At 36.3% G+C, this 16,518-nt stretch overlaps 1 protein-coding gene across 3 annotated transcripts in view; it reads right to left on the reverse strand.

The window, feature by feature from the left end:
- LOC140339726 (uncharacterized) overlaps positions 1–16,518 on the reverse strand; it is a 63,252-nt gene that overhangs the window by 31,061 nt on the left and 15,673 nt on the right. For 2 of the 3 annotated variants that reach the window (XM_072424536.1, XM_072424537.1), the window contains exons 2-5: positions 15,144–15,278; positions 6,458–6,559; positions 4,772–4,852; positions 1,826–1,879 (exon numbers count right to left, since the gene is read on the reverse strand). In XM_072424536.1, the coding sequence (XP_072280637.1) occupies positions 1,826–1,879; positions 4,772–4,852; positions 6,458–6,532 (210 nt within the window). In that variant the 5' untranslated portion in view covers positions 6,533–6,559; positions 15,144–15,278. The remainder of the gene's footprint in view (positions 1–1,825; positions 1,880–4,771; positions 4,853–6,457; positions 6,560–15,143; positions 15,279–16,518) is intronic. The other variant, XM_072424538.1, reaches the window with a different exon arrangement.

The following is a 16,518-nucleotide window of genomic DNA, read 5'->3' on the forward strand; positions in this document are numbered from 1 at the left end:
GCACCATTATAACCAGTTACATTAGGCCTATTCATTAAAATGTGTATAAGGAGAAAAAGCCAACACTTAAATCATCATCATGATCATCTGATATACACAAAAACGTATCACTTTTAGAGAAACTTGTATTTTTAAAAGAGAAAAAAAATGTATTTCCCTTAGGTTGTAATGTAGAATAATAGCAGCTACAATGGATAACAAAAATGTAGCCGCCCAGGGGTATCTAAAGCATTTACCAGGTGAGTCATAATTATGCCAGTTAGACCTGACTTCTTAACTTTTATTAGTTTTATCAAAGTGATCATGTGAAGTATCAGGTGTCTAATGCAATTCCTATCTGGAGGGCTTTCTTTAAAAGAGTGTAAAGGTTTAGTAAATTAAGTCTACCAGCAACTGGAAAATACATGACTTATTACCAGATCAATGTTTATTCGTTTGTAAATTATGAAAATGCTATTACCTTGAGGAGTCAACTGATACTAAAGCTTCAATGACTACTGAGTACTTGATAAGTAACACATTTTGCCTTTTCTTTACTACATATATTCCAGGTAAATGACTAGAAGCTTTTAAAGTCACAGAATCAGCATGACAATTAGACTAGTATTTTAAAAAGGTAATCAGGAATGGCAACCTACATATTTCTCATGACTAGTTTCCTTTAACTTGTTGTTGCTGCTGCCCTAACGTTAATGGCAAGCTAGTAAAAGGAAGCAAGATGAGTCATTAAATTGTGCCACCCTATCTATTTTTTTAAAAATAGCATTGCGTGAATGTAGCCCTTCTTGTGAGTTCAGAACCACTGCAGGGGAATCGGCAAGAAATCGCAAATTTCTTCTGGATTACTCAAGTTATGAAAACATATAAACTTTCAGGTTCCTTGTACCACTTTTAATCCTGAAAAAAACCTTCCCAATTACTCACCTATTCCCCCCCCTGGAACTGCCATCTTGATTGACAATGCCGAGATGACATAACTTCCACGTAGTTCACTCATTCTTAGCATGTGCAAGGAAAGCTGGATTGTGCATGTGCAGCTCAGCAAAAATTTGACAGCTGTGCACCCAACAAGAAGGTAAGAAAAGTTACTGCAGAAGGAACATCGCCTGTCCCTTTCTGCAATAACCCCCTGCCTGGATCACTTATAATAAAAATGGGGCTTTATATGCACTTTAAACTCGTAAATACATTTTATAGGGGGACTTAAGTCATGTACAAGTCTTAACGTGCATTTTAGCATTTGTGTGAAAAACTCGATCAGCAAAAATACAGTATTTACGCTATATAAAATTGCCTATAAAGTTATGAAAGAGAAACTTGTATACTCTAAGGACAAAAGCAATTTTTACTATGACCCATATTCAGCAAAAGCTTTGTCATTATTTACACATATACATAGACTGCTTTTTGGCAGTTTTTTCTTCTTGCACATGTCTGGCTTTCTTCCTACCTACCGTATACTTTCTACTTCAGTGGAAACAAAACAAAAACAGTGGTCTCCTGCAAACTGCTAAGAGTTCTGCAGTGCAATGGATAGCAGATAGCGCTATTTACTATCAGTTAAAACATTTTATCCCAAAGTCTATTCTGGACTTTATCTTGGGGCATTATCTGAAATGATCTGTACACACCCTTCATTTTATGGATTTGTTCTGGGTACTCCAGACTTTTTAAACAATCCATGTGACCTTAAAAAGACAAAGCTGTAAGCTGAACTTGGCCAGGGGCTGATGGTAAATGTCTCAATGTACTCTATATGATGTGATGAAATAGAGGTATAAAAACATAAAAGAAAAAAATAAACACATACATGACATTTAAATACCTGTTCATTCTCAAGATCTTTTTTCTTCTCAAGCCTTCTACGTTCCCTTTGTCTCTGAGGATGAAGGCAGAGCTTAATTAGTTGCGCCTTCCAAAAACTGTTAGCCACTACAGATTCACATCATTGTTACGACTCATGCTATCCCACAATATAAAACCAATTTAAAGTGTGCTTTGTACCTCATCAAGCCACATCCCAAGATCAACTGTCAATACAATGAGAAAAGAATGATTCCAAAGGAAAAAGAAGAGATACTCAAACAATAAAATAGTATACAGGTAAAGTCATGCTTTTAAAATTGCCCTTCAAAACAGATAGGCTCATTGTTGAGATGAGTGATATTTGTGTATCAAAAAAGTGCTCGTCACATTTTGGGGCAACTGCTCACTTTTTTTTTTCAGGTTAATTTCTTTAAAATATTAAATATAAAAACATACAAAATATCACAATACTAATGCAAAACATCATGCTCATATCTGAACCCACATCTATAAAACATAGCAATACCAAATCTATTTCTCAGTTATGTAAATACATATTAGTCAAAAAATCCAGAATCACACTTTGTTGTAATCACTGCCCACCTATGCATTAGCAAATTAGTCAGTGAGAATCTGAAGTGTGCAAGAAATGTATCACAGTCTGTATGAATACATCTATATATTACCCTGCTTCAATTTATTACCCCTTCAATTTATCAGGGAAAAAAAAGTAGAGATCAAATGAGGGCATCCTATAGATAATACTAACCTTCATCAAGTCTGTTTACACATAGTACCATTGCAGTTTTGAGGTCCCCACTGTTGAACACCAAATCCAATAAATGGTGATCCTGGATTTGTTTTGAAAGTCTTTTTCAAAATTGTCTAGTAGTTTTGTATGTCTCAATGTTTTTTATTTCCATGAGGATAGCATTTGCATTATGGGCCATCAAGATGTCAGATGCAATGGAAGACCTGCGCCTATGTAACTACAGTATGTGGATGCAAAGTACATTTCACCATATTCATGCAGAGTGAACTCAGCATTGATCAATGCGATTAAATAATGTTTAACAGTGTTATCCCCACCATTTTTAGCTGGGTGTACCTGGCATTTTTCAGTAACCACCTGGCTGTTTTGGGTGGTTACTGAAAAGTTGGGTCCAAATAAAGGGTTTCACCCACCTACAGCTTCTTCCCAAACAGCCTATAATTTTTGGGTGAGAAAACTGATTTTACTTATCAATAAAACACATACACAGAAATATAGAAGCAGTTACATTTAAACCATTGCTTGCAGAGCTTTATTTTTATGTTCTGCATTGGAGGCCAGTATAGAACCATTTCACATCTTCAAACTCATGAAGTGGGTGGGTAGCTTTCATGAGACACATCAAGTACAACAGTGTATCAAAGATAGGCTCATTGCTAGGACAGGAGTCTAATCTGGATACATACCATTGTGTTTTAGTTGAATTTTATAGTTTACAGCACACAAATACAGACTACAAAAGGTCCAGCTTTCCACTAAAAAATAAATTGGAAATACCCAGGAATTATACCACAGGAATTAATACATCTCAATCATACAATTATTAGAAATATAAAGTATAGCCTCTTTCAATTCCAAGGTTTTGAATATCAGGACATAAAAATCATCTGGTCCTTAGCAGATTAAAATTAGGCTCAATTTAGGTAAATACAATCTCAGATAAGCAACACCACATGTTATGACACAAATGGGCATTATTTATTTAGACGTGAACATTTCAACCTATTCAAACATTCAAGACAACTTTTGCCAAGCATTGGATATCTCTGCAAATTTACCCCAGGATCAGACCATGCAAATACATTTCATTATCTACAGGCCTCATTTATGTTAAAGTTCATGACAGTACAACTGGAAAAAGACCGAAGTATGGCTTGTTTGCAAACCTCATGCTGCCATATTCAGTTTATCCTGGAAACCCTTCCAAAACTGCATCTGAACAAACCACTAGAATAACAATGTCCTTTGAACAAAAGGCTAAAGTGGAGATATATTTTTGGAAATTTTAGTGCCACATTCAGTGAAAATCTAAACCGCAAATCAGCACAAACATCTCATATCAACCACAAGTCAAGTCATCAAGTACAACGATGGAGGGAGGATGATTTGGGATTGCAGCCTGTGACCTTGCAGTCATGACCAAGAACTCCTCATATACCAAAGTATGCTAGAGTGAAATGTGAGGCCAAAGGGTTTGACAGCTATAGCCTAGCCGAAATTGGGTCATACAGCGGGACAAATGATTCCCACCACACCTGCAAATCTACAATAGAATAGCTCATTCTAACTGGCAATGGCCAACTAGAAGTCTAGCCCCCAACCTAATGCCATGTTAGAACCTTGAGACCATTTAAGCCATTTATGAACAAACCCCCATAAACGAATTGCAGCATAGTTGTATAGAAGACTGGGTCAAAATTCCACAATTAGGTGAGAAACTGGTAAAATCATAACGAAAACAATTACTTAAGTTGATGCTACTAAAGGTGGTTCTACAAGCTATTAAATCATGAGTTGTACTTTGTTTCTCACACATTGCTTCCCTATTTTGGCTGTATTTTTGTTATTAGTGGAATATAGCATGTGTTTTTACAACGGAGGCAATATTTAAATCGTTTTATATCCTTTTAGGGACTCTGAGTTTTGTATTGTGTTCTTTCAGTTCCAGAACTGAAAGTGAATTTACTTTTTTTTTTCTCATAACTGCAAATCCCAAGTGATCATTCTTATACCATATCTATATCCACACCTACAACTTCCTGCTCTTAACAGGCAGTAAATGGATTGGAAATTTTTTCTCCAAATTCTCAAGCAACTACAGCTCACAAGCCGATAAAACTCAACGTCACCAAAAAACATTCTGTCAGTACTTTCCAAATGTTCAATCGATTCTTTTGAAAACAGACTACTTACCTTCTTTTTAGCTCTGCGTTTTTCAGCCTTTTGTCTACTCTGATCATCTGAAAACTCGTCATCAGAGTTTATTTCTTCCTCCTTTAAAAACAAACAAAAAATGTTCATTTTAAGGATCAGAAGCTGTTTTTTTTTTTTTTTTTTGAACTTTTGGAATTTTAATGTCAGGAACGGTCACAGTCCCAGTGTTTTTTATGTAATATAACAAAAGGTTGGTTAGGTTCAGTTACACTGTCATTAGGATTCTGACCTGTTAATTGCCCATAAATGGAAAGTTCTCCTTGCTAGAATAACCTATATGCTTTTTTATGGTAAATGTGATGTGTGAAGAATATAAGTTTATATACAAAAAAAAAAAAAAACGGTCTGGCTGACAATTTAGTGCATCTCCTTTTGTAAACAATGCCTGCAAATTGAAGTATATTTTAAACTTTAATTATGCAGTCTAAACTTTAAATTTTCTGTAATGTTTTTATCCTGAAAAGTAAAAACCTGCAGCCAGCACATTTAGACACTATGGACACACTAGAGAACGTGTGTGTGTGTGTGTGTGTGTGTGTGTTGTATGTCCAATTAGATAAGACATTTTTCACTTCTCCATTGGAACTCACTTTTCTGGCGACTACATAAAATTGTTTAATTTCTCTTTACTTGTTCCAGTAACAACCGTCACTGGATAAAAATAAAAGTAGAGGACAAAACACTGCAGTGGATTCTCAGACAGCAACAAAAACCTGACAACGCTTACATGCGCCACCCTATTTTTGCCCTTTGGATCTCACAAACTATAGTAATGGCAACCTGAATATTTCTAACATTCACTTAAAAGTGATAGATGCCCAACAGCCATTGTCATGCACTTTGAAATCACTTACACTGATACACATTGTTATCACTAGCTGCATATTTCTTCTGCAGCAATGACAATCTTAAACACTGGTAGTGGGCATTATTTGCAACTGCACTCATACTTATCAATTTAATGTGGATGGCATTTTGGTACATTATGACCTAAAGAAATCTTTGAAGGAAGCCTGCAGTGAGGTAATGGATTTGGATCAGTTGATTTCATCATTGATATCTCAGTACAGGACAGTCTGCAACACCAATACTTTTTCTGAAGTCAAAACTTTTTACTAGGCAATATAGTACTGGAGGTTCTGCAAAAGAGTAGACTATCATTTATTAGGTTAGGTGTCAGGGTTCAGAGCATTAACAATTTAAGTGTTATGATGAGGATTTAAGTAACGTATTGATCTATTTTTATGTGCCTACGCATACTGAACATCCCACAACAAGAACTAAACATGCCACTTTATCAGTGCCTAACTAAATCAACTGTACTGCCTACTGGATGCCTTCATAACTTTCCTACTGCCAATCCAGACCATTTATGTCAATAGGATGTTTTAACTTTATTGGCTGCATTTCACCAGCTTCTGACTACACACCAGTCCTTTTTGTATGAATGGGTGGGCTCATAATTACATAGTAAAGTGCAGTATAATGGACAGCAGGTCACTATATACAAATCTTTGTAAGAGTTCCAAAGTATTAAAATCAGTAAACCTGCATGGCAGCATGGGAAGTAGCATTTTCTAAAAAAAAGCATCTCCATTTCTTCCTGCACAGGTTCCTTTAAAAACATATTCTCTTCATTTCTTCTAAATACATATATTACCATACCTGTAGGTTAAGATCCTTCCTATGCATTATCTCATTTCTGCAGCCATGGTTTCCTTCAGACGTTTCAAAGTCCATTGCATCCTCCGATTTCTCAAGGTGATGCTTTATGGTGGAAGAAAGAAAAAGTTTTGTTAGAATTCACGCCCTGAACTTTTGCCTCCTTCATTATGGATCAGAAACCTAATGAATAATGAACTATCTACCTGGAACTAAAGCATCTGTCTGCAATGCACACAAAATGACTGTGTGCACGCAGCTCTGGATACATTTACGCAGCATAAGCAGAAAAGTTCATTGAATGTTTAAATAACGTATTAGCAGGATCTTCAGAACTTAAGAAATATCAAGGTCAAGACTGGGTAAATTCCAGGATAGATCTTAATGGCACGAAAAATAGTACTGGCATTTAAAGAGAAACTATAAAGGGTTTTGGGTTATTATTAGCGTCTCAAGTAGCATTTTAGGATGGTACTAGATTAGCAGTTTTGTCTTGGCTTCGCTCCTCCATCATGCTCTATCACACATGCACAATATTTAAATAAGTAAAAAATAAGCCTTTTAAAGCTCATTTTTATTCCAAATCTACAACTCATTTCCCTCAGTGGCACTTTCTGTTCCAATCTGTGTCACCTCTTTGTGAGGTTATTAAGCAAAACGAAACTTGCCATACTCACCTGTCCCCGTTCCATCGCAGGGCACCACACTCTTCTTTCGGTTATCTTGTTTGGCCAGGCCAGCATGACGTAACTCCCATACATGAGTTCATAGATTCCTGGCATGCGCAGGGAGAGCCGGAATTTTCGGCTATCTTGGCAGCCAAAGCCAAAGCTGCACAGCTCAGATTTTTTGACAGATAGCCAGAGCAGGGCAAAAAGCCAAAAAGGAGAAAGCGCTCACCCCACAAAAGAAACTTTGCATGTCGCCACTGCCAAAAGCAACCAGCTCCTGGTACTTTTTTTAGGTTTAGTTCCTATTCCTATATATTTGCAAGTTAAGGCATATTTAAAAATAATTTATATTTAGGTATTAGAAAACAGTCAGGTAAAGTTCATTTCCTAAATCCGTTAAATTCCTTGACTGTATGAATTCTTTTAAAACCAAATCTGCACTCTGTTGCACCTATGATCCTGTGAGGCTTCATTCCTGACTGTCTGCACAAAAATCCTATGAAGCAGGATGTAATAATGAAAGAATGTCTGCCACTTTACAGATAATGAATGACTGGTGACTGTTCTAATAAAAGCAGTCTGATAATTTGTGACATACTCCATCTTTGTTTTTCTACTTTCACCACCGCTAATACGATAAAGAGAATATTGACTAGTTGCAGAGCTAGTAGCAGGTTTTTGTTTTTTTTACCGGATTACAGGTGCCTGGCAACAAGTAAATTTTTCCTGGTAATTTACAGTATTTTTTGGCAGAGAATCAGGACAATGTAGGTGTGATCTAGTGAAAGAGACAATATTAACCTTAGCATGACCACCAGTGCAAAGTCTCTCATTTTGTATGAAGTAGCCTTTCCTCCTTTTTATTCCAGATGAATCTTTTTAGGAAATTGTGAGGCCTTAGGGAATCCCCTGCTAAGAAATTATACAAAGTTCATAGTACATGCAGTCAGTTGTAAAACGTTTTAAATAGAATAAGGAAAAATTGCATACAGAATATTTGACACCCCAAGCAATTTTTCAACATTATTGCTGTTTTAAAGCATGGTAATCGCCGTAAATAATTGTGTTCACTCACATAGGTGAGAATGTGAACAAATGCCTAAAACTGGCGGACAGATACGCTGGTGATCTTTATAGGTAGGAAATCAGTCTGTCACTGTCCAGGGACCCCTGACCACCTGTAGAGGAACCCTGGGGAAAGCCCAGTATAAGGATTAAATCACTAGTTTGCATATTTAGGTGCACACAAGCAAAAGCATAGAAAAAAAACGAATGAGCACACTGTTTAAAGATGTGGTGTATTTCATAAAATATTATTGTCTTTCCAAAAAAATAATAAAATGAAAAATGCCTAATTCATTTCCCACCCAGTACTTAATTATAGAACTTAAGTAGGAACTAAATCTATGCGTTACTCACCTGTCTCCATTCCCCTGTAGGGCACCACCACCTTTCTTTTTCTTTTCCTGCAGATGATCTTGGGCCATTTTGGTTGGTTGGGCCAAGATCACATTCCCAGCACATGCAGGGGAATCTGGGATAGACAGGTATCCTGAGATGCACAGCTCAGCTTTTTGCCAGATACCTTAAGCAATTAGAAAGGTGGGAAGGTTGCTGAAGGGACATGACCTGTCACTTTCTATAATATTTACCTGCCTGATCATGGATTCTTAAAAGTGAAACTTTGGTTCCCCTTTATTTTCTCCTGACAACGTCTCTGAGACTAGGGTTAAGTAAAATTATAGCGGTAAACCTGAAGTGTGAGATCACTAAAGAGAGGCAAAAACTTACTAAACTATAAAAGCAGGGAATTCTATATCCTTAAGGTATGTTATTGTGTTGGTTTAAAGAACAGAAACAAGGCTCCTAATTATACAAGCATACAAACCTCTAGACCAGTGTCATTCCAATGTCCTGTCAGTCAACTATAGAAAAAAAAATTAGCTGTCTGGTTCTAAGGCTGCTATCCAAGGGCATACTTAAATATAGTTCTGCAGCATGTGTGCACTGCGTTGCAATTCATTTTGATGAACCTAGGCTGGGCTACACAGTGCAGATGCTTTTTTTGTATAAATTAAAAGGTGTTTGGAGCCAACTCATGTTAATTTGCCTAGTGCAACCTGCTTTAAGGCACAAAAGGCATGTGTTGCTAAAGAATCGACCAGACCCATCAGACTGGGTAATAGACAGTAGCCAGGCATGTGCAAGACCCCAGGGGCAGTAGTTTAGCAGGCAGCAGAGATGGTCAAGTGATAATAGGAAAAAAAAAATGGTAATAGACACCTGAGTGAGCAATGTCTGGCATGTAATGTTGACCTTCTAAGAGTTACTGCAGGAATTCTGAAAGGTCCACTTAACAGCTGGCACATAGCACAGTGATACTAAAATATTTGCAAAGTGTAGACTAGGTGAACATCATTAAAAAAAAATGGAAATATATTGCTATACATCTTTCAAGGCTTTCTTTCATGCCCATATTTTTTGGGGGAAATTACACGTGCCCAGCCCTCTGGTATGCCTACCTCATTTATTGCAGCCCCTATACCAGCCATGTATGCTTATCCCTAATTAGCAGCAACTATACCAGTCCCGAATATGCACAATAAGTATTAATACATTAAGCAGCAGAAAAATAACTTTAAATACTAAACACTAAATCTCTAGCTATAAACATTGCGAAGAAATTAGGCTTTAAAATTCACAGCAGAGCCACTCATTTTCTAGACAGCAGAAAACATACTGACCTCAACTGTATACATTTCACACAAGTTAAAAATGAATAAAGTTCAAGAAATGTGACTTTGTACATGGCAACCGGGCACATTACTTTGTCTGTAACCTGTGCTAATGTAATAGAAAATTGAATATTTAAGCAATCAACATCACAAAAATAGCCAGGAACAAAATAGTGTAATTTATGTTCTTGGGGAATATAGCTAAGAGCGCTGCGTTTTTTAAAGTCTAGCACCAAATCGTACACCTTCATATCTTTATGTACAAAAGCCAGGTGCACAATAAACCCAAGGGTGGTAATCACATTTCATTCCTTCATGATACCAAATGAGCCTATTGCACCTCCAAGTATATTTATTTTATATTCCACCATGAAGCAAGCTGTGAAGTGAGCACACACCATGAGGTCCAAACAATCTTAAACCGCATTTTACTGTTAAAAATTGCAAAGAACTTCCTTCCAAATAAATCCATCAACCTCAACATACTTGTGTTGCCACATTTCTGCCTAGAGAAAATGTATATTGAGCAAGTCAGTGATGATATAATAACCAACAAAGATTTACAAATAGAGCTGAAAATTAGGCATTTGTGTCCAAAAATGTTCTAGAACGAAAGACCATATCAAATTTATAAGATATTTTTGCAGGTGCATACAGTTTTGTTCAGTTTTAATATTTTGCTCAATACATTTCTTAAAAGATGTAATTAGAAGGAAATACTTATGATAACGAAATATCCTTGTGGTTTTGATAATTCCCTGCACTAATTACAATACACAATTATTACAGTACTAAAAACAGTCTTCTGAGTTTGTATTTATTTATAATTTGTCAGAATGTTTTAAACCATAGTCAACATTTTTGTTTAAATTTAGAACTTTGTTTTTCCTTGTGTACAACACATGTTGAACTGAAAAACAATCTGCTTATATACTTTGCCCAACTTGGTCTCGTCAAAAGTCTTGTACAGCTGTTCGATGGAGACAATCTTCTGTGATATCTAGTAGTAATTAGTAACATTCAGCTGAACTTATTTTATAATGTTGAGGACGTTTTACAGCCTATCCCAACAGCTTCTTCAATTCAGGACAGAAGAAGCAACTTTGTTGTCACCTTTATCTGAAAGTGACCAACTAAAAAAAGAACCTGGGGAAACAAAACAAAAAAACCTTTGGGGATCTTTTGTGATAGTTTCCAGCAACGAATGAATGAATGAATGAGCATTGTACACACAACACTGTTCTGTTCAAAGGAAGGGGGAGCCTAGCACAGCAGTCACTCAATTCACTTTGGCAAATTGATCATTAAACATTGGGGAACACTGTACACGTCAGATTTTCACCTGAGACAAGTATGACTGTTCTTCTTGGGGGATATTATATACATAGTTTAACTGTTGCACCAATATGAACTGAAAAACTATTTTGAGAATATATTCCAGGTTGCCCACCAGGACCTTTTTCATCATTTTATGCTTCTCTATTTGGGGTGCTGGTTCAAAAGACCTTAGACAACCCCCCACCTATTATAAGTACTGTAATCTGTCCCTGTAACTGTTCAATGGTATCAGCAAGCAAAAAAATACTATTTCAGGTTTAATGAATTAGCAGGGGCAGACCAGGATATGATTGGCTTTGCCCCAGAATCATAGGAAAACCTGATAAAGTTTGAGACATGGATGTTTTATGGGTGCAATTATGTACTCAGTAGCAGTTAGGTTTATTTCTGAACCCACAACTCACTGGCAGCCACCGTATTTAATAAGGCATTGCAGCCAACATTGGCTTCCACTTTACTTTTTAAAGGCTGGCTAATAGATATAGTAAATATTTTGTGTGCCGTTCTATACAGCTGACCATTGCAGGCTATTTGACAAGGTCTGGTACAAAATTATGCATACATATGTACAGTAGCTGGTTGTTTTTATCAGCCTTTTCAGTATTTTGAAATCTGTGAAGAGATTGACACAACATTTTTTTGACAAAATTAAAAACAATGTATTGTAGGTATCCGATACATTTGGTTTTATACAATAGGAACAGTTATTGATATTGAATAATAGCCCATAAAACATAGATGACAATTGGCCGATTTGACCAATTGAGGTCAATGATCTCCAGCAAACTGTTCTTGAGAAACCAAGCAGACAGAATTCCTAAGGGTATGTACAGAACTTTAAGTAAAGTTTTCATCCCCCTTTGTGCTTGTCCTGTTTTCTGCATTACAATCTGGAACTAACATGAATTTTCATTTGGATTTTTAAGTACAGTCTAAATTGTTTAAATAGAATGAAAATAAATGCATGTAAAAACTGAAAAGTTGTGAGTGCATATGTATTAATCTCTTTTGTTATGAACCCTCTGGGTCCAGCCAATTACCGTTTGAAGTCACATAATAATTAGGGTTCACTTGTAAGCAAAGTATTACATGTTGCCTGTATACTTATGCAACACCAATAGCAAGGCCAAGGAGCACTAAGAATAGGTACGGAGGGTAGTGTAAAAGAATGGATTATAAAAAAAAAAAAAAAAAAAAAAAAAAAAAAAAAAACTCAGAGCATGATTATATCCACTATAAATAAGTTGAAAGAATATATCACTACAGAGTCCAAACTTTATGTGTGGTGCAAACTCAACATTTGCCATCATCCAAGAACACCTTTCTCACAGCATTGTAGTTACAGCATTATGCTGTGAGGTTTTGTATCAGCAGAGACAGAAAAAAATGGTCTGGATTGAAAAAGATGAATAGCACGAAACACTGCATTTCTTAAATGAAACCTTTATCAGTTGACACAGGTTTAAGACTGGGATGGAGGTTCACATTCCAGTAGGAAGATTGGTGTGCAGCGTTCGTAGTTTTGGTCATCATGCAACAGTCCACAAGAATGACGTTAATGAACATAATGCTACCGTGTTTCCCCGAAAATAAGACACTGTCTTATATTTTTTTGGGCTTCCAAAAACACACTAGGTCTTATTTTCAGGGTAGGTCTTATATACTTTTTTTAATTGGTGACCCAATTGTAAATTAAACTCTTCATTGATTCATTGCTACCGGTATTGGTTACTGAATTCAGCATTTCTCTTCTTGCACTGTTACTGTATTAAATCAGCCAGCTTGTCCTTACAAACCTAAAATCAGCACAAAATGTGGCTGGGGCAATGATTGCTCACATTTTTATTTATTTATTTTTTTTTTATACCGTAATTGTGCTGGTTAAAATAAAAAAAAAAAAACTTACTTTATCAGAAGACGCGAGCCGAGTTCCTGGCTTCTGACAGGCGAAGTGCATGTAATATCACTCCGCCTGTGACAGGAGCCGGAACTACAAGGCAAGCATCGGCTTGTGCGGCTCCGGAGTGTGTACGCCCGATGTCTCCCGCTCGGTGAGTATTTTTTTTTTCTACTAGGTCTTATTTTCGGGGTAGGTCTTATATTAGGGCAGGTTGGGGAGGAAAAGTGCTAGGTCTTATTTTCAGGGTAGGTCTTATTTTCGGGAAAACACGGCAGTACATAATCAATATAAAGCTAGTAATTATTTGTGTAAATAACCTCAAAGAGTTCTTATTGTACTAGAGTGGTTTGTACTAGAAGAAAAATTTTCTCTATATGCAAAAATATTCTGCCAACATTTGCACTTTTACCCATGTTTAAATAAGAAAGAAAACCAGGGTACAAAAAGCTAACTTTAAAAAGTAAGTTAAAAAAAATATTATGCACACTGCCTGTTCCTGGAATCAATGCCAATCACAAACAAACAATGTTGCTTCGTTTCCAAGGCAGTAGACCAAAAAAAAAAATATCCACTTCATCTAACAAAAATCTCATCCAGATTCAGATTATTTTTGGATAGATTGGATAACAATATTCATATCTGTCAATGCTGACAGACGGTCCGAAATATCCAAAACAAAACTGGCCTTGCTGGTTGGTTTGCTGATCAGCACTGTCCAGAACCACGAGATGGTAACTTATCAATATGCATGGATGGATGGATTTCATGCACATGTCCTCGTACAGATTTTTCAGATTTTATTGTGTTCTGGTCTGGTCTACACAACCACCTACAATATCTAAAAATAAAAAAGGAATATGTTTGATCCTGGGATCCTTTATACTGGTTAAATAGTTACTCACATATGCTACAAAGAATTTACCAAATGCAGCATGTACTAACTACAAAATCCAAATTTTACTACTATATATAATCCATACTCATGAATATGGTTAGGATAGCACAACACACTATAAAAACATACTAACCTACCATGTTATGTTTATTACTACCACAATGTAATGTAGCAGTTCTTGATTAAGTCAGGTATGTTATTATAGCCATTTTGCAAAGCTGCATGATGTATTTGTTTTAGACCCTCAAGTTTAGTTCCCATACAAATGTTGAAGCACAATTTTCATATACAATTTTTAAAGCATTTAGCTGAGAGTTTATGTTAATAAAAATGATCATTTCCCATGGAAATGGCTTCTGTCCACCCATTCCTCTTTAACAGACACATGACTTTATCACAGCTAAACGGATAACTAACCTCAAGGACAAAAATATATTGCAGTTTACCGGTCTGTATTTGCTGCTACATCTAAAGAACATTTAAAATCTCTCTATCCACCATGTAATGGGGATGAGCAAAGGCAGACGTATTTCAAGTCCAGCCTGGGTGGCTACCATTGCGCATTTCATAGATACAGGGAAGGTGAGAATAAGATATACGCAGATTACCAAAGGTTGTGGTGGTAGTGTGAAAAAAAAAAAAAACAAGTCAAACTTTTTGGTTTTGAATAAGTTTTAAGAGGTAGCATTTTTAGGAGTGAAAACTTGAGCAAGATTGCTTAGTGGATAAAGTGCATTTCCTTGCAACAAAGGCAACCATACAGCCACACATCGGTGCATAGGAAATAAAGGTAAAAAAGGTCCATCTGTATAGACTTCTCCTTTGTGTTGTAAAATAGAAATAAAAATAAAAATTTTTATTTGTGTCAAAGTAAAATCATCTTTCTAGAAATATATCTTTTTTAGTGGTTTAGTTATTATACTACATTTGGCAAGTTAGATTAACAAAGCTCCGTTTATCACCTATATGAAGTTTCCTTTGTTTCACAGTTCTGCACTTTCCTGTATAATTTTACCTTACATTTTCATTTTACTGCATGATAGGGCTGCATTGATACATAAATAATAAAGCAAACCTTTAGTAAAAACAAAAGAACAACTTTACTGCTGCTTATGCAACACGGAAAATTGTTAAAAGTGATTTTACTCACCAGTTAAAACAGTCGTTTCTTTCAAGCTGGACCCTTTCAGCTCCTGTTTAACATTTTTCTTTTTTGAGCAGCATTATGGCCGGGTAAAGGTGCAAGATCCACTTCGAAGTCAGGCAAATTGAGGCAAGATCTGTGCTGTACAGTAGAAAGCAAATGTAGACAATTTTAACTTTTTACAGTTGGTTTAAAGGAAAAAATATATATATTGCTTACTATCCACACCAATCAAATTGCTGTAAACAAATGAGTATACACTGCCGTAAGCTGCCCGAGCTTTGTTGGGTCTAGGTCCTACCAAAGTCCAAAAAAAAAAAAAAAATCTTTGCATAGGTTGGGCCATAGAGATCAATTCCCCAAGTACATTCAACAAACTTTTTCTATGGCTTGACTCAAAGCAGAAATACATGGACACAGACCTTTCATGAAGACACCCTCCTTTTATCCCAAAGACTATATTTTGATGAAGGGATCTTTAGGTGTCAAGGCTTTGTGAATAGGTTGTTGGGGAGCTCTGACAGCACGTTGCCTAAGCACAGTTTTACTTCTAAAGTGTCCATGTGTTACTGCTAAACAAGCAGTATTTATTAAAAGCAGGCACCTATAGGGGTCTGCAAGCAAGGTTCTATACTTTTGTACAGAGCCCAAAAACAGGATCCCCAAAACACACTTCAAAAATCTCAATGGTCGGGCCTGTTCATCACTCCCTCCATCAAACTTTAGGGAAGGATCGAAGCTCCAGCCACCAGTAGCTGGTTGGGATTCGATTAGAAAAATGCTATGAGCTGCAGAATTTCCACCAGGTACACATGTCCCTATACCCATTAGTCAATACCATATTAGATATTTTAAAAGGGAAAATTTTATGGAAAAAGGTTTGCAGAGAAAAGCATGTAGTAGATGTCAGCTTGTCACTAGGAATGTAAAACGAAGTAAAAATCAAATTTATGGTCCATGGAGTGTGCTACAGTTTGCTTGGCAGCATCTCTGAACAGCCCAGTTTCCAAACCTCTAACTTCCAAACCTAGTTTTGTTTTTGGTCTTTTCTTTTTTAACAGTTACTCATATTTTAAAAATAAAATGCTTTACTGAGAAAAACTGCTCTTATATTGATGTCATATAGAACAGATGTGCAAAAGGGAACTAGCAGAGAATTAGATACGCGAAGGCAGCAGTTTTGACTGCCATGCAGAAGATTACAGCACCACAATATAGAAGTAGGCGCCTGATTAGAGAGCGCCAGCAAGTCCCTTATCACACATTTGCTCTGAAAAGCAATAACTAACACATAAAATAATGTCATTTGTCTAGATCTGGAAGCACTTAGCTAGAAAGTGTCACCATCATTTTTATTAAATGCCATGTAAGGGTATAATTT

Source organism: Pyxicephalus adspersus, chromosome 10, assembly GCF_032062135.1.
Source record: "Pyxicephalus adspersus chromosome 10, UCB_Pads_2.0, whole genome shotgun sequence".
NCBI classification, from domain to species: Eukaryota; Metazoa; Chordata; class Amphibia; order Anura; family Pyxicephalidae; genus Pyxicephalus; species Pyxicephalus adspersus.